Source organism: Ptychodera flava, chromosome 14, assembly GCF_041260155.1.
Source record: "Ptychodera flava strain L36383 chromosome 14, AS_Pfla_20210202, whole genome shotgun sequence".
In the NCBI taxonomy this organism is placed as follows: Eukaryota; Metazoa; Hemichordata; class Enteropneusta; family Ptychoderidae; genus Ptychodera; species Ptychodera flava.
In genome coordinates, this window is record NC_091941.1 from 31,969,347 (window position 1) to 31,997,163 (window position 27,817).

Genomic DNA, 27,817 nt, shown 5'->3' on the forward strand with positions numbered 1-27,817 from the left:
ACTGGAATCATTATGCTGTTAGCATCCACGTATGAAAAAACTGTGTGAAACGTTATGCGTAGAATTATATGTGTCTAGATTGAGAATAGAGTGTTGCAGTTTCTGTATTCTCTACTACAGCCTATATTGTTTTTCAAATGATTTCACCACGATAGAACTCATTCGTGGCCATTAAGCCCTATCTGTATCACAGCATTTTTAAACACAGACACATAGAGAGGACTCTAATCTTCTCCACGCACCTATAATCAAAGTACCAATAACCAAGTAGGAACTGAGTCATCAACAATGACTTGTTTTCTTTACCTTATATCAGGTGTTTGACTGGTCTGCTTTTAAAAGAACGCTTTCACCAAATTTCATTGAGAAACATCAATCGTTTGTTGGACGGGACTACAAGTTATGGGCACAGGTGGCAACCTTTGTTCTTGCCGGGAATGTATCTGCCAAGTACCTAGAATTATGGCACCTTATAAGTGAGGTATGTAAACATTTCAGTTAAGTTACCTTTATTATTATTACTGGTCAGTCTAAGTACCCTCAAATTTAAGATAAAAAATCTTAAAATAAAATTAAATATTCAAATTAGGACTTTGCTGTCATATAAATGTTTAACGACTTTCAATAATGTTATGTCATATTATTTTCAATGCACATAACAAGTTTCATCAACTTTGGACCAAAATATTACTTATTTCACCCACATGGTTTGGTCTATTATAGCATCTTTAGTCCAAAAAAATTTAAGTTTACAATGTTTACGTTTCAAAGATCTTTCAAATGTACAGTATTATGTTAAAATACACCATATGGAATATGTTGTGTTTCATTAATGTTAACCATCTTGACCTGTCAGTGAAATGTGGACTTGGCAGGAAAAGGGTGTCTTTTTGTCTATATATGCCAAATCTTGTTTGATTTATGTTTCAAAAAGGAGTAACTAATTTGTTCGATTATCATTTTAAACATACATGTAGAAATATGCCAAATTTGATGAAACACACTACAAAGTATTTCAATCATAATCACACCTACTTTCATCTGTTATTTAGCTGAAATGAAGTTTATCAACAAAGACAATTAAAGTCTGTATGTTATGAATGTGATTGCTTTTAAAATCATTTGATAGATGTCAAGCTGATGCCCATATAATTGCTGTTATTTTTTCAGACAAACAGATCATAACAGGATAGTGTACTATATAAAGAGAGTGTCTTGAATTTCTTTTACTATAATATTAAACCGGTATTATATTTCAGAAAGGAACCATTTACATTTCTATGATTTGTTTTAGGTCTTCATACTTGTTCACAGGCCATATGTACAAGTAGATGAAATTGAAGCCTTGAAAGGACTGATAAATAGCCTCATAACTAAGATCAAGGACATATTCCCAACTGCTCTTAGGAAACCAAAGGTTCATATGCTGTTGCATTTGGCAGATGACATAATAAACTATGGACCGTGTGACTGCAGTGATACAGAAAGGTATATTATGTCATCAACATAAAGGGGAATAATAAACACCTATTGCCTGCTCATGAGGGCTATTAGCACCTGTCTTTATCCCGAGGGGCCGTGTGTTAACAGTAACACATTACTATTCCCCAATGCCGTAGGCTGAGGGGTATAGCGATGTGTTTCTGGTAACATACGACCACAAGGGGTAATAGACGAGCGCTATAGCCCGAATAAAGACCAGGCTATGGATGTTTATAACACACCACATGCTCATGCTTACTTACTGAAATCATAATAAGAGTCTCTGGTACATTGTCCCAGCACAACATACGATAGAACTTTTCAATAATGTTTTCCCTAGAAAAACCAAAAAATATTTGCCTAAATGTTCTGTGGTGACAAATTACAGCAGGTGCAGAACGAAGAACAACAGAGATGATCATGAAATTCCACAAATTTTCAAAGTGCCATTCAAATTCATGCACATTGCATGTCAATAGAACCTATAAATGTCCAACTGATAGACATAAAGAGACAAGGACGCTGTCTCTATACCACTGACATGATATTTTTGTTGAACAAAACTTGTTCCTGCTGAGGCATAATTTCCAGTGTCTGATGGTTCAATAAATATCACTTCCACATGCAGGTCATCAACCTTTCACAGATGTGCTTGCTCTCTGAGTTGACATGCAATGTAATTGTCTTTTTGTCTGTCTGTTATTGGAGTGACTCAACCCTTCAACCACTAAATTTTGGTACAATCCAAATGTGTTCTATGGCAAAGTTAGACTTCACAATAGGGAAATTAGGGGTGACAGGATGAATGCTTCAAATACCTTAAAGTTTTTAAATTTCATCTCAAAAAATGTAGATTGCACAAGATATCTATAGTGCATCAGATTTCTTCTCTACAGAACATATCTGAAATGGGTTAAGAAAGTGTCACAATAGCTAGCACAAATGCACTGGTGTTAACCAGTTGTCATACATCAGTTGCATTCAGGCGACTGTAACACGCACGGAATGCAGTAGCCTGAATTTGAAACTGCCACGAAAGATGACGCCAGAATAGTTTTTAACTGGAATTCTCTGTCACTTGTCATTGACCATCTTTCTTCACAGCAGATTACAATCTACCGGTATTGTTTTCTGTGGAAATGCTCCATTTCTCTACTCGGAAAGAGGGATGTGGGACCTTGAGAAGGATAACAAGTATGGTGAAATACTACAGAATAAAAATATAGCAATGTTTTCATGAAAACTACCGGTATATCATGCCTTTCTTTTGTTTTAAAATGTATCCCCCAATAATCTAGACTGGTATAGAAACTCGACTGCTAGATAATGTACCAGTAGCTCTGCATGGCTTGCAGAGCCACAAAATGGATGGTTAGATTCTAGACTGATGTTTACTCTGAGTTGGGAAAAATATTGCTTTTAAAACAAAATTAAACCTGTCTTCAAATACAAGGTCAATTTTTACTTCCATCGAGCTTTTTCCATCCATTATGTGACATTAAACTCACACGAGGAAGTGCCACCGGGTCAGTCATAATACCCATTTACTGCTACAACATTGTTTAACCCTAATGAACTCCACTAGGATGGATGCATTTTTACATATGCCCAGAAGGCTGGGTTAGGGCAGAGATCGATGGATTATAGTGTATGCAAAGCATGGCATAGATGTGTGGGCAATAGGTTGTATTGTTTAGCATGACCATGGCAATATGAAATTAATCATTGCCGCTACATTTAGGCACTTTAATAGTAGTGTGTTTGACTGACATTTTTAGTGATCAAGAGAATAACAATGCATGAGACATATACTGAATGTAATATCATGCTAAAAAATGATCAATACTAGAAGAAGAATATCAGTCAAACGTAAGTCTCCAATTTATGGAACAAAGCATTTACTGATATAATCTCAATAAATGTGAAAACATTTTTACATTACTCTGCCTTTCCTAAATAACCACAAAGACGGTTAATACAAGTATGGAATTTCCAGTGTTACATGCATGAGACAGCTAGGGAAAAACATGAATACATTATGTAATTGAGTGTGTTTTGTTACTGCACAGGAGAATTTTCTGCTTGAAATTGATCAAGGACACATATATGCAAATGTCCTCAACGTTTATGCAAATCATAATGTGCCTATTCTATCAGTGGTGAAAGGTGGTATATGTGAAAAACTTTCACCGACCTTTGAATTTCATTTCTCTAATGGTCAAAATATTATATGATGGACATGTACACACAGCAGGTGAACAGACGCTAAGAATGTGAATTCACCATTGACATCACCTTTACCTATCCATCAAAACACTGCCAGGATTGCTTGACTTCAATTTTCAATAAATTCCACTTAACATTCTCAGCATGCCCTTACACGCTGATACAATTTGTAACATTTAATGCACAACAAACACCGGGGGAAAGTTGTTCAAATAGTCTGGGGAATGCCGAGGAGAGTCAACTGGAATTGCAAATCACCTGAAACATTCTCCTAATTAGTATTTGAAAGCCTCTCTTGTCTGTGTTTAATCACACAAGTATTGACTTCCCAGGACGATGCTTGTTGCATGTTCATGCCAATTTCAGTAAAATCAATTACTTTCCCTACTGGCATTAGATAGAAGATTGCTATGTACATGCACATGAAATTAAAACTTTATTTCCACTCTGAATTAAAAAAGGCATTTTTTGTCTGCTTGATGAGGAAAAATAATTGTGGATATTGGTAAGATTCTAAGCAGTGATGTCACTGTGATGTCACAGTGACATCATTATGTACAGCTCCATTACAATTTGCAAAAAACCACCATTCTTACACTATGACTTGTAGAATATGCTAAAATCAGACCCCTCCCCACATCTTTATCATTCAGTCACTTCCAGAATGCTCAGATAGTACATTGTAATCAGCCATTGCATCACTTGTCTGAAACAGCTGGCCATGCCTTAGGGCTATACGCAACAGAATGAAGAGCTGACTGATTTCTTTTGAGTGTTTTTCTGTGCGTAATCTTCACCATCTGTACAACGGCTGTTCCAATACAGACTACATGTACGCAACCCCCCCTACACAATTAATGCAATGGATAATAATTACGGTCAAAATTGAGTTCTCTTGTCAAGAAAAAAAACGTGATACTGACATTTACACAACAGGGTAGTTTTTGATATTATTGTTCCTGACAGAATGGTCGAACAGTTATGAGCAGAGCAGGAATAAAATGACAAATAGGAATGGAATGACTTTCAATTTTCCAAAGTGTTGATACTGTCGTCATGGCAAAAAACACTTAAGCTACAGAAATATTCCATGGGTCAAAGGTCATACATCAGAAATCAATCAGGTGCTTGGATCTGTTGTAGATACACAGAAAGTTCATGGGAAGACATGTTTGCTGTAACTGACCAATCAGAATGAGTTGACCTTTGACATCACCAATAACAGAAAAGAATACATCACTCACTGGTGAATCTCTTAGATTATATATTGTCCCTGCATAAATCCTTTTGTTGCACCATCATCTTGGATGTCAAGATTCAATTTTTTTTCTGAAGCGCTACAATAATCTCTTCTGGCTCAGATGTACTTTGATCGATATTGAAAGCTATGGGTGGTGTGAACGTCTTTCACTATAACACAGTGTTGTAATGCTAGAATGGTGTCATGAAATTTCAATGACATGAGAAACAACACAAAGTTCAAACAACACAGCAATGTCTGTGCTCACAAAAAAGGTCAGAACACTAAGCCTGAGAGCAACGAATCCTTCTACAAAAGAGCAAATTGAGAGGAACTAATACAGATATCTTCTGTGTCATTGGAACAAAAATGCACAGAACAAAAATATTTTAGAACAAAAATATTTTGTGTGCGCTAAAACAGCCGTACGGACGCCCGTTCCGTAACATTTACGGTTTCGAGGCGCCCCATTCCCTGCAGCTGTATCTGCACATTCACAGTGGAATGGTTTAAAGGGACGCAGTGGACGAGTCCTAGAATATGTCTCATGCTCTGTACATGTAGATCAAAAATATCCAGAGGCGTGTCCGAGATAGTGTACCACACTTGCTATAAAGCAGAAGAAAAATTGTTGACATTGCATGAAAATGCTCAATACGCAGACAACTTGATGCCAAATGTACAGAATAAGTAAGATGTATAATAGAAAGGTAATCATATAGAATACAGCAAAGGATGCACTCGGACATTGGCGCTGCGCATCACCCGTCATGAATGCTGCGCTGATGTCCTCATGTTTCCTGTGTGGTATTTTCGTAATAATCTCATATTATTATCATAGTGAACATAAGCCCCAGATTAAAGATGAACAGTGTTATCTTACAGTATTTCATTATACTGCACAGCCTTGAATCAAACATGATAAAGCAACCATAAAATTTAAAAAAATAAATTACCAGAAGAAATGAAACAAATGCAATTATTATGAGAAAAACGTTTTTGGACTGAACTTATATGTGAGTAGCTGTTGGCAATACTGGTGTGTGTAGCTTTGACAATGCTACCAGATTACAGGGTTTTTCAAAATTTTTCATTTCCGTCAGAAATGAGCCAGTCAGACAAAGATATGCAATGGTGTGATGCCAAAGAATACTGTGATGGCCAAGATTACAGGAACTTATCTACAGCCCTCATCAATGTATGTCAACATGGACAACATCCTAAACCTTAACAGATAAACCCCTGGCTTAAGATGTTTCAGTATTGACTGTCCACAATACATCTACACGTACCAGGCAGCTCATTGCCTGTAATTTTCAATTAGTATTCTGTTTTGCAGCCATGAACTTTGTAATCCTCTGCCGCTTCACACTACATACTGACACAAAAACCCAACATGTTCCACTTTTCAGAGAAAACAGTTATCTTGTTCAAAAAAAATCCACACACTTACCATTACCTCTCTTTATCAGCTTGGGTTCTCCCAACTCTATAAAGAAGTTTTCATTTTTCTCATACTCTTCATCATCCATGATTCTGATAGTGATGTATTTACTGTAAAGGAAAAGGAATATATAAATATTGAATACGACATTATCACAATGTAATGTCATTATATTCTATGAATACATTTTAGAAGTGCTTGCTTCAAGATATGAATAAACAATGTGTAAGTAATTTCAATTTGTAGATGTATTCTCCATGGTGACAAACCCAGGGATTTCACTCAGTGATGCAAGAGATACCTATTGCACCCTGGGACTGCTGCAAATACATCCAGGTATTACCTGTTACAATGTAATTTTTTAGACTGCCCAACATGACATTGACCTCTTTCCCCTTCTGGAGGTCCAACTTTGACATTTAAAACGATGAGGGGATTGAAGCGAAATATAAGGCACAGAAAGGGCAAATAGAATGTAAAATGTTTTAAAATCCACCTTCTACAAACTGTGGTGTGGAATGCTTTGATCTACATGTCAAGACATGCCCTGAGACATGGAGAATGCATTTAAGGTGTTTCCCAAGGGTAGACACTTAGGTTGATGTTAAGGTGGTTGGAAAGGCTAGAGCGTCAGTTATAAATTTCAACAAAACTATTAAAATATAAAGTAGTCAACATTCTCTGTGGAATAAAAAAAACTAGACATTTGGGCACAAAGGCATTGCAGAGTTATAGCCTGTTAAAACTTTTGAAAAACTGACCAAATAAGAAGAAGTTGGGGAGTCCTTAGTGTATTAACTATGGTAGAGGTCCTCTAGCTTTTAATAAAATGTTTGAAAAGGGAAAGTCGTTATTTGCTGTTTTTCAGGAAAGTTTGACAAGCGGTGCTGGCATTCAGAGTGAGTGACTGCTATTGTAAATGCATTTTTAGATTCTTTGAGTGTCAAAGAGGTGTCAAAAGTGAGATTAACCAAAAAACTGCTCTATGACTTCAAAAGAGGGGTGCAAATATGGCCTGTTTTCAACATTTTTGGCAGAATAACAGTATTACTACATAATTGTATACCAATTTAATCCAACTTTGAAATGAGATATGGACATGGAATTTTTACAGCCTATTAGCAAGGTTACAGATAAGATTTGTAAGGCACAATTTTCCTGTATTTGAAATACTTTTTGAAAAATCACATTTTGAAATTTGAAAGAATTTTTAATAATTTTTTGATATATAAACCCATGTAAAAACATAGAAACAAATTTTATTTACAAATCCTGCCGTACAAATCTTACAATAAATAGTGTCAACATATTTATAACTAATTTGGTAATATTAATACTATCCAATTATTATTAAATTCAAATATGTAAAAAAAAATATGAAAAACTAAATTTTAATATTTACTGGTGTCATATTTTAAAATCATGGCTGCAAATATACAATTTTTATATTCTTTGGAGAAAATATTAACAAAGGGAGTTATCCTGAAAATTGAACTAAATATCTTGATTCTAACACTTGAAACTTGACATTAACTCTGAGAAAAGAATTGGTGCAAAAATAGCCTTTCCAACCACCTTAATTCACTTGGCTAATGACTTGGTTTTAACACTAATACAAGTAATCGGCTGCATTTTGATGGCAGGTGCGCCTAACTTGACATCACTGCATCAAGTCTGCAATGCCAATTTGACAAAATTACGCATCGGCCTGAGAGCAGAGCACGGAGAAGCTTATTTTGCTTTGTAATGTAAGGGCGTGACTTTCATGTTATCAAATTTGCCGCATGAATGTACACATTCCCTACTCATCCACTCATGTGCCTTTATGACTCTTTATAAGGGCATACAATCATTAAACTTCAAAGTATTGTCATTTCGTCATGATCTTAAGAATTCTTCTTTGTACATATCACAGAATCAAAGGAAAACATCAGGGTAATTATGCAAGTTTACGAGCACATGACAAATTTGCCAAATAAATGGAAAAATGATGAGTCCGCATATTTAGGGTAAAATGAACAGATATTCAGACTCAAATATTTGCAATACTTTTGTGGTCTACTGTACTGCTCTTGTTAGCTCATATTGAAGCTCTTGGACTAAGTCAAGTTTTTACTGCCTTATGCTATTGAAAATCAGAAAGTTAATTTTTCCAAATAAAGTTAACCCAGAGATAGCAACCATTTTGAATTTCAAGTGTCGGTAATTGTTCGGTAATTTGTGTCTCTAGTGCCAAAATTCGCTAGGAGACTCTCCAATTTTGTTCTTAATTTTGAGAGAAATGGTCGAAACTTTCTTTGAAGCAAGTTTTAGCAAAATTTTTGAACAAAAGCAAGTGTATATTGTTATTTAAGCCATTTTTCTAAAACTGTCGACAAATTTGAAGGTTGTATTATGCACTCGTATCTTTCAAACTCACGCTTGGCCTATTCTGTACTAATGGACCAAACAAGATTTTCTTAAATGAAGTTGATTAACCTTAAAGAGAAAAGTTACAACTAAAACTAAATATCCTCATCCTTTGAGAAGCAGAAAGGTTGTGATATTATTGTGTACTGGTTCTCATCTCTGCAAAATGGCAAAAACACATATAAAGAGAATTGTTGAAGCAATTACATTTTCAGAAATTTCTCTCAGCTGTACCTTTGATTGCCTTTCTTTATCGACACACTATTATACAGGAAAAATATTATATTTTTGTAATGTTCTACGAAACTTTTCATACCTGTGAAATCAGAATTTTATGGACTGATTTAGTCCGAAATAAAGTTAAATAAATAAATAAATAAATAAATAAATAAATAAATAAATAAATAAATAAATAAATAAATAAAAAAAATTCAACACTATCCCTGGCAATAACCCTCCAAACAATGAGATTCTTACCATCAGACACAATGGACCCACCATTCTACAAAAGGCTAAACATCAAACATTTCAATCTAGGGAAGCAGGGCTTTGGAAAGCAATATAAGCAACAGGGGCCAACTGAAAATCAATTCTCATCCCGTCTATTTGAAATCTTGACTCACTCTAATGAGATTTGTAATGTCAGTGGAATAACGATGCATTTACCCCGCTGACGGACACAATCATCTACTAAAAACACTACTTTCATGTATGTGATGTATAAATTATTCAAAATGATGGCAAATTGCATGCTTTCTCTTCCCTGACAGCATGTGACAAAGAAACTGTGCCTGGAATATTCAGTGAAGCATTTGATGTTGGCAAAACTTGGCAGAAAACACTCAAGAAAACAGTCTATCATGCTATTGATATGCTTCTCTGTACATCTCAGGAAGGGGCTTTCAATTCCTAGCTTGCAAGGCGCATAATATGCACTGTAAAGTAAATATTTTCAACAAAGCAGAAAGAAGTCAAGTGTTCAACATTAGGTGACAGGTGCATTTCGTGGGACATTAAACCTATCGAGCCGGTGAGTGTTTTTGCATTCATAACGGTAACAGTATATGCATGCATACAGTTGACGTCAGCATTGCAGTGTAACACAAAACTGTTTAACAATCAAGGAAACACATAACCTCTTGGGAAGAGGGGGATATGAAAACGTTTACAGTAATAACCAGAGAAGAGGCCGGTTGCATTGTTTGCATGATATTATTACTACACCAGTGTCCTACAGTAAAAGTCCATGGCAGTCTTGTAACAGTAGCTTTTTCAAAGTCTGAAGAATTAATTTTTGTTGCACTTAATACAACTTTCTATCATTCCTTTTTTTCTGTCTTTCTAAAATTCTTTCTTTCCTTTTTTTGCTCACGTGTTTACACACGTGAGCATATGTCGCAGCGATGTCTGTCTGTCTGTCTGTCTGTGTGTCTGTCTGTCTGTCTGTCTGTCTGTCTGTCTGTCTGTTGGTCCGATATCTCAAAAACGTCTGATCAGATCAGAATCAAATCTAGTACATAGATTCAGTTAGCAAATGGCAAGAACTGATTAGTTTTTGGTGGGTGTGGCTTGCATACTTTTTGCTCATTTGCATAATTAATGATTTTAGAAAAAATGGATATTCATTAAAAACGACTACACACAATTTGATGAGATTTGTTACAAATGTTGATCACACCAAGATATATCAGTAGTGGGAACCATTAAGGGGTGACATGAAAGAGAGTTGCTCATTTGCATATTTAATGAACTTTCCTAATTAGGGATATATATCTGATTTGACTCGATCAAAATCGACCAAACTTGGTATGTATATTAAAGATACTATGATTTAATATTATTGAAAGTCATTAAAGCGTTTTCTCTTCAGCCAATTCCTAATTTGCATATTAAATGAACTTTCCTAATTAGAAATATATATCTGAATCAACTTGACCAAAGTTGACAAAACTTTCTACATATATTGCAGATACCATGATACAACATTATTGAAAATCATTAAGCATTTTTACTTAAAGGCGCCCTTCTCAATCCCTGGTTCTCGCATTAGCGAATGTGTCAACAGCCCATTAACAGTTTGTCATTCTTTTGTTTTCCATTGAATATTTTATCAAGGAAATAATATTTACATGAAATAAATCTGATAAATGAGTGGGGGCTTTAAGCCAATTCCTAATTTACATATTTAATGAACTTTGCTTATTAGGGATATATACTGGGATTTACTTGATCAAAGTTGGCAAAACATGCTATGTACATTGATGATTATACCAGGTTAAAACAATATCAAAAGTCATTTCACATTTTCATGTCAGATAATTTATAATTTGCATGTCTAATGAGCTTTCACAGCTCAGCATATATGGTTTGAAGGACTTGGCCAACGGTAATTACACTTGCTATATAAAGTGGTGATCAATGCCAGCAGTAAAAGAACTTTAATATTTTTATTTCAGCTAATTACATATTTGTATACTTCATGACCTAATCAGCGGTGATTATTGTTCATTCTGTTGATCATAATACTTTCAATGAAGTTGCAAACTTGTGGCCATGGTTAAAATTTACACATAACCACAATATATAATGAAACACGTGAGCATTTCAGTTCATATCTGGTTTATCTAGAACAACTTTATTTATTTGCACATTTATTTATCTATTTATTTATATTTATTTATTTATTCATTCATTCATTTATTCATTCGATATACTTGTTCACTTCCTTATTTGTTGATTTGCTCGAACAAAGCTGCAGTTTTTAGGATTTTCATCGACAAATGTAAAAATATGCACCAATGTCTGTAATTTCTTGAAGAGGGCAACTCAGGGGTGTCGGAAACACTTGCTCATGACGTTGGTCTGTAATGTTCAAATGAAACCTGCCCTAGAGTTTTAATTGCACCTTTGCTTCACTTTGATTCCAATTCAAGTTGGAAATAAAATTTGATTTTCTTGCTTTTTTAAAGGACATACCGGTAGATATAAGTACATCAAATGAAGCCCTGAATGAAAAGACCCAGAATGTCAAAGTTCATAGCTTTGGCAATCTGTACATAATCGTCTTTAGTTAATACTTTAATATTTATCTGGTGACATTTATAAATCCTAGCATGGTTTTATTTAACAGGTCTGAACAATTATACATGTGTCAGCAATTGATCATCCAATTCACAGATGCCATCCCTGTGTTGTATGTAAGTGTGTACGGTAGTCAGTCTGAAGGCCAACGTTTAATTCAAGTTTGGTAACTCTAGAAACTTTCGAACAATTTATCATTATTATTATGAGGACTTATTCATACATTATGTGTAAATTGTGTAAATCTACTTATTACAGTACATGTCCTGTCTTTTTCAATTGAAACTTGATGATGACACATCAGACTGCAAAAGTCCTATTTTCGTGGGATACTCAACTTATAGGCCACTATCTGGCTTGTATTGATGTACGACCAAAACTTTTTCAAACCATGTACACTGTGGACTTATTCACAGTCAATAAGATTTATTTCTGAAAGTTATGGGAAATCATGTGCTCAGCAAATTCATCCAAAACAATTAAAAGCATAACACGGAATGAGAATTCAATAGAAATAGTTTGAATGCTATTGGCTGGAGGTAAATTGACATAAACGCAAGAATGCCGTTTACTTGATTAGTTTGATCATGCTGCTGTAATTGGATCGTGCAAAACACTGTAATCAATTCATGTGTGTAGTAGCCATTGTTGTTTACATTTACAGATGACACTACAGGTATGAGGGAATTTATTACTGCACATTACTCACCAGAAAAGTTTCCTATAAAATATTAGACTAGTGCACTTGTTGGCTGTCAACTGATGGTAAATTCTTCCTTTAATTATATATTTCAAGAACCATAACATTAGGGAGCTGAGAGACATGACATAAAGACACTGGACTGCAAGGATGAAATTTTATTTGCCTCATTACAGCATTAGACCATTTTCTCTTAACAAAGACTGCACATCTGGGACAGATATTTGCACTGTAAAACTTTTACAACACATTTCTGGTCTACCACTTGTGGCGAATCACTTGGAAGCTCAAGCTCTTGGAGTAAATAAGTTTTTCACCAGCTTATGTTTGTGAAAATGGAAAATTTAATTTTTCATCATAAAGTTAACACAGGGATTGCAGCCATTTTGAATTTCAAGTGTTGATAAATATTGGGTAATTTGCTTCTCTGGTACCAAATGTTGCTAGGTAACCCCTGATTTTATTCTTCATTTCAAAAGGACGCAGGTTAAAGTTTCCCAACGGAAAGTTTGAGAAAAGTTAAAGTCTTTCAATTTCGAGGCGTACTTTAGGTCTTGAGGGCAAGTGGTCACCTGCTCTATGCAAATAAATTACCTCCTCTGGTCTACAATACATAATTTATGATCCGAAACCAAGCTAGCAAGCGGAAGCATGTTAGTTTACATTGTCAGATAATACCGTGCTGTAGTCTAATAAATGCATTAGTCGTGAGTATTTTACAGGGCATCTTCTCAGGTACACATCATTTTATAGGGTCATTTCACAACACCAGTGTCAGGAATACTTGATTCGTCCATTCCATCGATATTTATAAACTAATTGGTGTTCCATAAAAGTCTCATGAACCATTCGTCCTGAGCCTGTAACTCTGATATCTGGTAAAAACGTTGAAGACATGAAATTTTCAGACACGAATTTCCTGTTTCCATGATTACCTGCCGCGCTTTCAATTAGCATTCAGCAAGGCAGTATGTGCACTCTCTGATAGCATCTGTCAGATCACCAAGATTTTGTACATGTACTCAGTGGGCTTTTAAGTCCGAAAATGGAGGAGACGTGAACTCATATCGCTAATTAATGAAATTCAGCTTGTCTCCACAACGTTGCAAAGATCACGGCATTAGCTATTGGACATCTATGACTCATTTATTCTTTGCCACATAAAATAGAAAATCTCATATCCCGAAAACCTATTTTCCCTGTATATGAATGACTGGATGAGCTCATGTCCAACCATGTTTAGTTCGACAGAATCATTCACTGTGACATGTTTAGACCATTTCAAACACAGGCAACATGATGCGTGCAGGTTTCACAGGACTTGAGGCATGTGAACAGCAGCGTCTACAGGTATGCTGACCTTGTGCTCGGAAAGGTTAGGTCATGTTTCCAAGAAATAGGTACAATGCAGAAATGAGATATGAGAGCCTAACGAAAACACCTGTCAGATTTATTATGCAGGATCCGACGCCTATTTATCAAATCAAACTGACACTTGGTTGCAATCTAATGATTAAGGTTAATTTAAAACTCGTGTTGCCATCAGAATTTCAAAGACTCCTCACCAACCATTCTTGAATCCAACATCAACTCAGAGTTTCTCCTCTTCTAAGTAAATGGTATCATTTCAGAAATTGAAAACGCAGTCACTGAGTTGACTTTAATGGATGATCCAGCAGGACCATGTTAATCAAGAATGGCATTAGTTGACTCTGTAAAGTGGACATCAACACATCCAAGGCAGTCATTATTATTATTTAGTGAATGAAATTTCTCCAAGAGCTCATGTACTTTTTTGTGACTAAAATAAATGTGTACATTAAAAATATTATTTATGACACTTTATGGGCTGTTATCCAGTGTGTTTGGTATCGCTTGGGTTTTACTCAATTGCTGAAATCAATCACTACAGCTGTGTCAGATTACAGAACAAAGAGTATTCATGAGATATTAATGTGACTTGTATGTATGAGATATCGATATGCTGCCTAAAATGCAGCCACACGTCATGCATGCATTGATCAATCGTGATACACTGCAAACAATGTCAAAGCCAATTTGATTATAAACAGAGCAGTTAAACCTGCCAATTATGCTTGTATTTCAAACTATAATGCTTCACCATTGGGGAGAACAGAAGATGTGGTAAAGGTGACGAACTGTCTGTGAAAAATGGGGGGCAGGTATGGAGTAGCCTGATGAACTCACTATGACTGAGGGTAGGAGAGGGATGTGGTAAAGTACCGGTAATGAATGTACAGTGATTTGTGTTGACGTTGGGGCTGTGGTAGCGCAATGAACGCATTATGACCCAGGTTGAGGGATGGGCAAATCGTCTATGTAGCCGACACGAACACGAAGTGTCTGTAACCGGCTACAAACACTATGAAAAACAGTAAAGAATGAGCTACAAATCACTATCAGTTTTAAGTTGCAGGTAGAATAAGTCTGCGCCTTTGTATAAAAATACTATAAAATAGTAGAAAGTGAGCAACTAGCAGAAAGTTAGTCGAGGAGACCTTAACCGCATATCATTTGCATCTCATTGTCGGCTACATGGACTGTGTGCCGAGGGATGGGGGATGTGGTAGGGCAATGAATGCATTATGTATGACCAAGGTTGGTGGATGGGGATGTGGTAGGGCGATAAATGCTTCTGACCCGGGTTGGGGGATGGGGATGTGGTAGAGCCATGAATGCATTAAGACCCTGGTTGGGGGATGGGGCTGTGGTAGGGTGATGAATGCATTATGACCTAGGTTGGGGGATGGGGTTGTGGTATCGGTAGGGCAATAAATGCATTAAGACCCAGGTTGGGGGATGGGGATGTGGTAGAGCGATGAATGCATTAAGACCCAGATGGGGATGTGGTAGGGCAATAAATGCATTAAGACCCAGGTTGGGGACGGGGCTGTGGTAGGGTGATGAATGCATTATGACCTAGGTTGGGGGATGGGGTTGTGGTATCGGTAGGGCGATAAATGCATTAAGACCCAGGTTGGGGGATGGGGATGTGGTACAGCGATGAATGCATTAAGACCCAGATGGGGGGATGGGGATGTGGTAGGGCAATGAATGCATTATGACCCAGGTTGGGGGATGGAAATGTGGTAGTGTGGTGAATGCATATATGACGCTTGGCATGGGAATCACTAGTTACCCAGATTGCTCTGCGGGGCTCTCTTACGGCTGCCCCTACACAGAGATCCCCACAGAGCAGTCTGGGTAACCGAGACTAGGGAATCACAAGGTAGGGTGATGAATGCATTATGACTGGGGCTGTGATTGAAAGATGAGCGCATGATGACACACACAGAGGGCATTATTACCTTGTGAAATACTGCTAATTTTATGCAAAATTTGACCCATTTGCTCATACAGTCAAGCCAACTGCATGAGCCTTTCTCTTGCTGAAGGTGAATTTTACCTACAACTTCCATGACAGCAGCTTGCTTGCAAATTACTCATGCATGTATATTTCATGGTGAATACTAATAGAGGCATGAATGAGAAACAGACATTTACTGTTGAGGCCCAATGAAAGGTGAATGAGGGAAAACCATAATGAGGCACAAATGCAATGTTACGAGCCACTTACAGTCATATTTGGTCCAATCATGAAAACAAGGCAATTACTAGCAATCAATAGCTGTGATATTTCCACACAAACAACAATCTGCGCTGAAATTGATAACTGGCCTTCAGAGTAGCTCACAACCTTGGAACGTGACAAAGATATCATGCTGACATACCATAGCGCTGGCACTTGCTAATTTTCCTTGGAGTTTTGGTGGAATTATTGTCACTAAAAAAGGACTGCCAGTGCTATGATTGTAATGACGTCTGATAATTACTTTCACTTTGACATGGGATAATTGATGCAGGCAATGAAGCTGAACACAGTCACTTTCTGCACATCGCCATGCCAACCACCCTATCACTATGCCAACAACATTACCTTGTTGAACATGTACTATACAAATGTCGGAAAATGTCACTATAAAATGATGATTTATCTCTGTATGACAAAGATACGATTATCAATCGACCTCCAAAAAAAGAGGCTGAGTGACTGAGAATTGAGATTTTTTCCATGTTTGATTTTGCATTCAAATCACAAATTTACCTGGCAAATTTACAGCATGATTCATCGGTATCTTCCTGTAAGGTGCATCGACTATTCTCACACATCAAGTTTGACTGGAAACGACATGACATTAAGATGACCAAACTGGACCAGTCAAAAATTTATTGCTGTCTTTAATAACTTCCAATCTCATCTGATGTGAGAGGACTTGCTCTAAATATTACCTTGCCAGCTGCTTTCCACACTGTATATTATTAAATTAAAATACATGACATGCATATCTCCAAGTTAATGTGGGAAAGGTGGAATACTTGAGGTGCTTCATTCAAAATTTAATTTCCCAGAGCAAAAGTATGCTACTGTAACTTTGAGAATGGCACTCTAAAATTTCTAATGTCAATATTTAAAATATGATGGTTTGAAAACATTTTGCATTTAAGTATGAATGTTGGGATGCAATATTTCATATTTGTTTCAGTTGTCTAGATGCTGCAGGGATAACAGCCTTTCCAACATTCTCTCAAGATAACCATCTAACTGGTCGAGTTAAGACTGCTAAGATTGGTTATCAAGGTCAAATACACAAAATATGGTTCGATGCCTTGTCTGTGATTGGTTAAGGGTTGGTTATTAATGTAAAATATGCAAATACTGTTAGATTTATGTGAAGTATTGGATAATGATCACTGCATGTACTCACAGAGTTTATAAAATACTCATCTCTCAAAAATGCCATTAGTGTTAGTGCAATTTATTCAGTACACTGTTGTCTTTTACCGTAATTAGGCATTAGTTTGGTTTTTTTTCAAACTGTAATCAGTAGGGATACAGCTTGCCGCCACTTGCACATTTTTAGTTGCAAAATAACACGTCATTTGCTGGGGAAATCGAGCAAAACAGAGAGATAAAGATAGTGAATATATCCCGAGGATACGAACTGAAATTCTGAGACACTTGAGTGACCTAAATGGTAAATGATATGGACATGTCTTTCAAGGCGGGCCACTTGAGTAGCAATAAAGACTGATGAACCGGTATTGATGTGTGCACAGTGTTGATGTGCACACAGCATTGATGTGAATCCTCACATCATGTGAAGTGCATTTGTTGGGATCAATAATCTGAGATACCTTTCTGCACGTATTTCCCATGTGAAAACAATGACTCAAGTCTTTTGTAGGGCTTCACAGCTTTAATCCTGTATGGTTTCTACTGCCTCCATTCTTTCCTGCATTTGACGCTGGCTTTAAACGCTCTTCAGATTTGTGTGATAAGTACCACCTTATTAATTTCTTTTTCTTTCCATAATTAAATGACTTTGTACCTTTGAGAATTTAGTTCGTTTGTCATGATCTTTGCAAAAAAAACTAAGGAAAACTCTCTATCTCTATACAAAAACATGATTGGAATAATAATTCTATTTCAGTTCATCCCAGTTTTGAATGATAAGCTTGGATTTACTCACAATTAGGCTATAGACACAACAAACAGCCAACACCTGGCTCACATCAGGGTCAGGGGTCACAGCGGATCATTCACAAGACCTTTCTGGTTGAAATGATTGTATCCCATACATTATACCATGGAAAACTTCAAGCTTTCCCATGTGTCTCGGGATTGAAGTATGGCGATGTAAAAATAACTAAAATTGGCTTTTAGTTAATACTAAACAGCCTTTTCACTTAAGAAAGTCACTTGTACATGCTGTAAAGTAAATTCACCTTTAAACGTGGATATGCCCTTTGCATTGAAATACACTCTGAATTAGTCCCTAATGGATATCTAGCTATCCTGACTTCCATACAAAGTGAGAAATGTCCATCTCTCACACAGAACACTCTTTCTATCTCCATTGGGAGGGAACTGGGGAGGTTAAAAAAAGATGCAACTTTGGATATATCTTTTGTAATTTTATCATCCGCAAGGAAAAAAAAAAACAACACTTGAAGGAGTATTAACTATAACTTTTACATGTTTGCGTATGCTATATGATAACAAAGTATAGATTCTTGGTATACTCCCTGCCACATACTCGCATGCCTGCAGTTTTTCACTTTTCAACACGGCCTGTACACTAAGAGAGTACCTGTACCATCTACATCACTACTGTAGAAATGTGAGTTCCTGGTCTGCAATGTAATACATGCCAACAATCACAGTGCTCCCTACAAATTCCGCACAATGTGTTGACACGTGACATACTGGATATATCAGCATGTTGAAAAAGTATCTGCAGTTGGTTATGCACACAGCAAAACTGAAGCAAATTCTGTTCAAACTTACTTCTAGTGTACTTCAGACATTGGAATAAAATTCAATGAAATACAATAATTAAGTCAAAGTGATTGACTGGGAAATAATTGAACACAAAACATTTCTAGAGTATGACATGGCGCGTCCTATTTGCATAACAGCACTGGTTATATTGCGTCAATAGTAATCAATGATTGAATTAACTTATCCAACATTATGAATGACATTTCCATGTCTTATACAAATAACTAGTGAAATGAAATATTGACAGAATGCAGCCTGAAGGCTGTGCATATTTTTCCGCTTTAATTCAATTGATTTATTCAGGGTAAAAATTTCTACTCTCATATTTATCTTTGTCAAACAGCATCTTTTTTTACCACTGTGCTAAAAATAGCCAATAGATGGTGATTTGAATTTCAAACCGCCACCTGGCCGCCAATGTTAAGTTCACTGTATCAAAAGGCAAAAGAAAAATGTGGTTCAGATATGATGGATTATAACTCAGCAATAATGCAATTGTGAAATTTAAACTCTTTTGAGTAGACACAGGGATAAGCTATGATAGTGAGGGAGCCATTTTAAATATCACGCTCACCACTCAAAAACTGTCAATTTTCCATTGCCTCAAAAGCCATTGGTTGCCAGGCAACCAGAGGATTGGAGAGCGGTCACAGTGTCAAATCTAGTCTTTTCAGAATACAATATCATTTCTCCCACTGACATGCTCAGCCATGCTGTTGGATTACTCCAATTTCATTTGTGTATTTTGGCAGCCTACAAGTTACAACGTAAATTACCACTGATCAGATCTCTATACCAACAGATATTCACTCTGGAAATCCCTGACTAATCATCTCTATATATTTGAACATTGAAACTCAACTGTATTGGAAGAGATATTTTCTCTAACAAGCACCACCTTCTCCCTGGAAAGGACCGTCTTGCAAATTTATTTTTAATGCTGGAAATTTTATAAATAATTTAATACTGGACATCTGTCATACATCTTTGCCTTCTGTCACAGATAGCTAAATCTGCACACCTTTTTGATTTGCAATATCGGGTTGAAATGACCAAATGACACTTATCTCCCTCGTACTATCAGCAAATTAGCTTATATACAACATATCACACATAACACTGGGCAATCAACCTTTACTGGGTCCGTAGCTTTGAACTTGTGTAGATCTGTTTCAGTATTCTCGTCAAATGGTAATATCTCTACCTTGAGAAGTACGCAGATATTTCAACATTATGCACTGCCTGGATGGTTGAAATATTGAATTCAAGAGCGATATGAAAATAATGAATTTAGGCGGAGGCTATCTGTCATTAAACACAAAAAATGGTAGGCATGTACTCAACCAGTTTCTTGAGTACACCTATCGTTTCTCCACACTATTTCAAAACTTTGCTGTACTCCTGCTTCTTCGTTGCAGTTGCAGTTGAGTCTATTTCTTGGAATACTTTATAAGGAAATATTGCACAAAACTTTGTTGTCGATGATTGGAACATAACATACCAAATTATCACAGATAAGGAAGGAAAGCTAAACACCAATAGCAACACAGAAATGTCCTTGAAGCTGGTGGCAAAACTGACGAATTTACCATTCTTTAGGAAACTCTGTAAGTACAAGACACCTGTCAATACTGGCTGTGTTTATGAGAATAACAAAGCAGATTATGGTACATATATATATGATTACTATAATATTACCAACTGCTCTGGTATACTTAGGCCCATAGCATTTTCTTATAGATATCTGACAAGACATCTTACATGACAGATTTAAGAAAAGACAGGTAAATGTTAAAAAGCACTGGAGACTATTGACAGCCTACGCAGACACGTCCCTTCGTGAGACTGGCAAGATGAACTCACACGGGTCATCATCGGGTCACAAGAAAATATAAACTGCCTTGGCTTGCCTCTGCAGGTTTATTGGCCCCAACTCAAACATATTCTTAACTATGTCTTGAGTATAACTGTATGATACTACATGCATACATATAATCATGGTTTCATGTTAATTTTTATTCATTTTTAACTCTTTTAAATTTGATGCTTTTTCCACCTCTCTGATCTATAAGAGCTTCATAAAATTGTGCATGATTACCGTTGAGTATTGATAACGTCAGCAATAACTAGTATAACTGTGTACTATCTTATCTTGTCCAATCAAATTATTGACTGCAAAACTGAAGATCTGGGAAGCATATTATTTTTGAGTTTATGAGGGTTACTGTAGTGGAAACGTCTAATTTGTTTAAACAGTTCCCCAGGAAATCAAGGACAATGCTACACAGAACAGAATGAATGCTGCAAAAACATAAATGCTGATGATCAGTAGTCGGTAAACATCTTCATTCAATCTTTAGCGTTGGTATATGTGACATTTAAAACTGTAAATCATTTGAAAATTAAATGTTTGCACTTTACCTGACATAGTCCTGGATATAGTTAAAACAGAGTCAGTAGAAAATGGTCAGAGCATCAAAATTTAAACGTATCTAAACACTAAGGCAGAAAGATAACTCTTCAATACAGCTACCATGAGTGGGATAAAACAAGGGCAGCAACTCAGGTTGACAACCAGTAAATACAGAATTTCTATTAGGACGATAATATCACTGAAACCAAGCATCTCCCACACGGTGCTGTAGCATGCAAAGGATGTTAGCAATCAACTTGCATACTTTAAACAGTCTGATAAGAGAAGGTTAGGACATCAAAAAGATTATCTCTTTACTACTTCCCCTTCATCCTTTAATGGCTTAGAATACTAATCATGTGGATTTCCCTATTGAAATATGACGATAAAACCTCTCCCATTCTCTCTGACTGTCCTCATTGGTTTAATTAAGAAGGATTTTCCTATTCAGGGATTCTCAACTGACCGATCTTATCACATTTCTATGCAGTTTGGAATTAGTTAATTCAATTTGTAGTCCATCACAATTATAGAATGGATTAACTATGGGACAGGATGGTGTCTGCTGGCCACGTGGTATATGCCTTGCTAGGCATGTGCAATATAGATAGCTAACAACTTATCCTATGGTACATATTAAACTTGTTCTGTTTCTGCACAGCATGCAGCATGGGCTTTTTGCCAATTCTTGCCAGGACATTTCAAACATTTGTCATGACCACAAGTATCATAATATGTATATGGTAATAAGCCACAGATGTCTCACAACCTGAGTTCAAACCATGTTATGTTTCTCACTGAACCTTCAATTATACTTGCTGTGTGTTTTAAAATAGGAAACAGCAGCACTTTGTGCTATTGACTCAATCTGCCAAACGTTATAATAGCTATACCGCCATCTGTATCAATTCTACGAGATGGCTATAGATGCAGAAAATGTGTTATCCACATTTTCCATCCTAAAAGTAATATGAACTTTGCAATTTGATGATTGTCCAGTTTACAAGGATGATTGTGTTGACTGCATAAGGACACAGTGTTTTGTAGGGGACTGAATGGCCTTTGTTTTCCAAAGAGAGCTGTAAAGTTATTGTTTTGCCCTCTTGTGCTAATATAATTCTTTTCTCATAAATACTGGTATTGCTCTACCAGAGCCAAAAGTATTTGGAATATGACAGACTAGTGGTTCTCATTGGACGGGACAGCTTTATGGAAACTATTTATAGTTTGGGGTGGGATAGTAACTCTAAAGAACCAAAAGTTGCCTCGGGGAAAGATGATTCTGGTTTGCAGAATCAAAGCTTTCTGTGATAATCTCGCAAGTAAAATGTAAACAAAGGCACTTTGTAGCCAAAGTCAATAACCCTTTCACCCTTCATTTTTTAATAGAGATTAAAGTCCAATAAACAAAGACACAAATCATGGCAAATTTAGCAATTTCTTGATCATATATTCAAACTCACAATGTACCGCACCTAGTGAAGGGTCAAAGGTTATGCACATAGGCTTTCTATGTCACACTTTAACGAGCACCTACATCAAGTTGCCTAGCAACAGGATTGGCTACATCAGTACTCTCTGCCACCATTGCCATTGATTTCATTTATTTCATTAGACTGAAATGGAAAAGCTGCTTCAGCATGACTTGATGAGTATCGGGTAAAAGGCGTAAATGGTTACAAAATAACAAGAGTGGTGCCATTATCTTTGATCAAGGAAAAAATACCGCAGTGTAATGTTTTGCAAGGAAAGAGAAAACTGACCGATTTGTAACATCAGTAATGTGATGTTTTAGGAAACCACTTCAATAATATTGAAAAAAATATGTAACTTTCACATCTTTGCGGCCATGATTTAGGCCAATCATATCGTTCTATGGTAAAGTTGGACACACGGAAATGGACAAGGTTAAGTTCTAAGTGCCCACTATCTTGAAGCCTCTCTGAAAATAATTGACAGTCACAGTCTAAAACTTGGCAGCAGTTGCAACAGTCAAAATATTAAAGCGCAGTGGTCGTCGCGCTGCGCATCCTCCTGAGGGGGTCCCCCTCTGTTGTAAACAAATCCAAGAACGCCGCACATGTTACGGGTTGATTGTAATGTTTGCGATATTGCCGCTTGTTAAAATGGCGGCTAATCTGTCACAAGCATACCAACTAAGGGACGCACCATTAGATCTTGGGAGGGGGGTGGTCAAAAACAGAAAAAAAAAATTTTCAGAGCAGAAAGTTAGGAAAAAAAAAACTTCAAAGTAGTTTGCAAAAAAAAAAAAAAAAAATTAATAAGAAGACAAAGGCGTAAAAAAAAAATCTGCAAAAGTCTTTAAAATTTTGATTTTTTTTTAGATTTTACCGACAGAAAGCAACTTTCTGTATTTTTTAGTACATCCTCCCGCACATTTTTAATTTTAATTTATACATTTAGAGTGACTGTATCCCTTATACTGGAAGTTGTGATTATCTTATCTTTTCAGGACTTTTGTATTCTGATCACTTGAAAATTATGAAATTATAGAACCTGTTTTCTTCTTGTTTCCTGCGTACAAACCAAGCAGGTACACTAGGTAAACATTGAAACTATGGTATGGTTGTCAAGACAGAAAAATGTATTTGCCTTTTAAGATCAAGGTAAACAGATGCAGGCCACATCAGTTTCATTTTTTCACAGCATTTTATTGCAATGATGAATGCAAGAATGGGTGAACAAGTAGAAACACGTCAATAATGATAACACAACATATCAAGTCATTATGTATTATTTTGCTTTTAAAAAGGCATTTTCAATTCTTTTTTCTCAAAAAACAGCCTCAAAAACAACAGCAACACATGTTTTAACATTCAACAATACACTACGTAGAATGCCACCTATCCAACAAATCCCAACACAAAAACACACAAAAGGGTTTGAACTTTGAAAGTTTCTCGATAGCAAATACTGAATAAATCTGCATGAATAATCGTTTTTGTGTAGCAAATTTCAAAGAAATTGGACAAGCCCTTTCAGAGAATACAGATTTTTTGACCATGAATGGCATAAATTGCCCTAAAAAGACAAATATTGAAATTTCAACACATCTATACACATCCAATCAATTTGGACATACTGCTACAGAGAAATAGATGTTTTGATCAAAAAAGAGCAAAAATTGCTCTAAAAACACAAATATGCAAATTTAACTATATTATTTAGCTTATTTTAGCTTCTCAGCTTGTCAAAATCAATTGTAAATCATGAGATATGCATGATGTTTGGTGGGGTGAATGTAGCCATTTTACCACGCAGTAGAAAGGGAAGCCAGGAAACCAAAATAGTCAATTTTCAAAACTATAGGAAGCTACTGAGGAGCAAGAAGACCATGTTTCAGAGGAAGATGTGTAATCCGAAAAAAATGCTCCCAAAGTGCCATCAAATAACACCATTTTTATCTCTATTTTTCAAAAGCTCCAATGGCAGGAGGGGGACACCCCCTCCTGACCACCCCCCCCCCCCCCCCCCCCCCGCAAAAATACTCCCCAAGTGCCACCAAATAACACCATTTTATCTCTATTTTTCAAAAGCTCCACAGCAGGAGGGGGACACCCCCTCCTGAACTCCCCTCGCAAAATACTCCCAAAGTACCACCAAATAACACCATTTTAATCGCTTTTTTTCAAAAGCTCCAACGGCAGGAGGGGGGACACCCCCTCCTGACCACCCCACAAAAATACTCCCCAAGTGCCACCAAATAACACCATTTTAATCTCTATTTTTCAAAAGCTCCAACAGCAGCAGGGGGACACCCCTCTCCTGACCCCCCCCCCCCCCCGTGACCGCTTGCGTGGCCGCTTTATCTTCAGACAACGACGAACTAAAAAAAAAATTATAAATCTGAAAATTTACTCTGAAAAAAAAAATTTGCACAGCTAATCTCAATTGGAAAAAAAAATTTCAGAAATTTACAATAGTAAAAAAAAAATTTCACAATTTCATTGTGACCACCCCCCCCTCCCAAGGTCTAATGGTCCATCCCTAACCAAATGTAACACGCAGTAAAGGTCAATTAATCTAAGTTAAATATCTGCTGAATATTGAACAATAATTGCACGCTGGATTGACATAACACTTGCTCATGATTTTCTTGAATCAGTTGAATGGGGCTCGGCTACTGTTATCGCTCGAGCCATAGAGCTAGACGTACGCATGTACGCATGTATACGCCAACAGACTATCAACGACCGGGCTCTATTTTCGACATCGCTAGCAAGGACGAGAGCTTTCATTTCAAGAGGCCCGACAGGAGTACAAAGACAACAACCCAAACCACAGAATCTACAGCTCGCAGAGCAATGCCCGCTGCAGCAAGAAGCATCTCTACATCTGTTCCGTTCCGTGGTCTGTCGTCCGTGTCAAACCGGGTATATGGCGCGCTACACTCGACTGTGGAGAATCCAACTCAACTACAAAGTTTACCCCGTTTTGGGGTGCAAACGAGAATTCCGAGTACAGGTATCAAGTCAAGCGAAGGACCTTTCATAGGTCTTCTCGTTATGTGGGGGTTATCTCACTTGAAGAGGATTCAGACCTACCCGGCAATCAGGAGGTACAACAACGAAGTTTGCCTGGGCACCGGTAGGCCTGCACAAGCTAGCGGTTGGATCACTGCCATGACCGTGCACAGGACCGGGGCACAGGATCTCTCGATACGTCTATGCACGGTGTAGCCGTGCAATTTTCCTGCCAAATGCTGCGAAAACCCGCTCGTTTTGTCTATTGTTTCCTGTCATTTTACTATATCTTACCACGTAATACTAGGAGAAGTAAGACATGGTGATCAACAGTTGGTTGTGGGCCAAGTCGTCGCGGGCCGGTACGTTGTGGGACCGGATTCTCTATATCCGTGTACGTCAATGCGGTGACCGTCTCCCAACAACATCTCCCGTGTCCTGCTCTAGCTTGCCGATCATGGTCTTGAGTGTAATTTTTGTGTTAGGCATTGTGCTTGTTGCTGGTCTACATATAGGCAATGTTGATCATTTTAGTTATGTATTTTCACTGTACTGTACATAGCATTGTGTACAACCAGCGTGATCGCGCAAACTTTTTGTTCACTGTGTGAGTGCAGTAAACTCAGCGACATAATGTGCTGGGTGTAGTGTCCCAATGTTCGTAGCTCTACACGAGTTTATAGATAGAAATACAGCACTGAAGTTCGTTTCCGATCTTAATATTTTACTATTGCATGATGTTGAGTTTTACAAAGGCTTTAACAAAGTGGGGGACTGCTCCCATCTCACTCCTATTGAAGTTGAGAAGACTTATGTTTACAAAAATTTATGTTTATCAACAAAAAAATCACGCACGCGCAGCGCGACGACCACTGCGCTTTAACATTCTCAGAGGAAGGTGCATTATCATGAATTCATGTAGCGGCCAACATCTTTGACAAAAAACATCTCACTTTAAAATAACAAGCTGATATGAAAAGGATAGCACGCAGTACTTGATATTGATGGATCTTACCAGTAAGCATGAACATACCTGTCTTTTTAGAGACGACCCCTAACAGCTTCTTGCATGAGGAGATGCCCCCTAACACTTAGAATATCCAGTCTAATATACCTGATCAATTAAGATGTACAGATGAATAAGCATTGTCAACATATGTAAAGTGTGTTGTCAATTTGGAATTCAGTGCAGGATGTAGGGTAATTCACTGCATTTTATGTCCAGTATTCATATTCTGTTCAGCTTAGACCTAGAGTTTCTACCTTCTTTACAAGTATGCTTAATCTAGATGAGTGTCAGGAACGAGGTTTAATACTACAGTAAATTATCACATCAGACATATACAACTACAGTGCAGCCTGTTTATTCTGAAATTTAGCTTTTTTCAACATCTGACTGTTCTATTCTGACAACTCATGAAAGTTGTGACTTTTTTACAGCCTATTTAATTCAACCATAATTTTGGCCACATCAACACGTGAGAATTGCCCCTTCTCTTCAGATGTTTGTTCGGTTTGAAGTTTCCATTTTTTATAACGGTAAAGCTGTAACAAAATCTATATAAATGGCAAGTGACTAGGGGACTTACCAGTAATTGATGCTAGCATTATTTGTTTTCTGCACAAACAAAAAAATTAATGAAGTCATTGTTGGAAGACGTCATACTGAACAAAATTTTTTGTGAAGTATGCAAAACCAGGGAATTTACTTTGAGCCAACCTGTTTTCATTTTAATACTCCGAAACACCTTAAAAGGTGGTTGTATTAATGATCTGAAAATATCTCCCTGTGTAGTTCCCTCTTTTTAATTTACAATATTACTCTCATCTCAACCATGCTGAGGACAGCCGACTTGATTAAATGAAGCCAATTACATACATTTCAGAATACCAGTAAAATTTTCAAAGACCCAAACCTATAGACCCATTTCCTGTTTTCTTGACGCGGCTATTAACACCCAACTGCACTTTTCA

General features: G+C 36.9%; 1 protein-coding gene across 5 annotated transcripts in view; it reads right to left on the reverse strand.

The window, feature by feature from the left end:
• LOC139150190 (sodium/calcium exchanger 3-like) overlaps window positions 1–27,817 on the reverse strand; it is a 101,606-nt gene that overhangs the window by 28,825 nt on the left and 44,964 nt on the right. For 3 of the 5 annotated variants that reach the window (XM_070722402.1, XM_070722401.1, XM_070722400.1), the window contains exon 3: window positions 6,402–6,502. In XM_070722402.1, coding sequence (XP_070578503.1) covers window positions 6,402–6,502 — 101 coding nt within the window. The remainder of the gene's footprint in view (window positions 1–6,401; window positions 6,503–27,817) is intronic. The other 2 variants (XM_070722404.1, XM_070722403.1) reach the window with 1 other exon arrangement.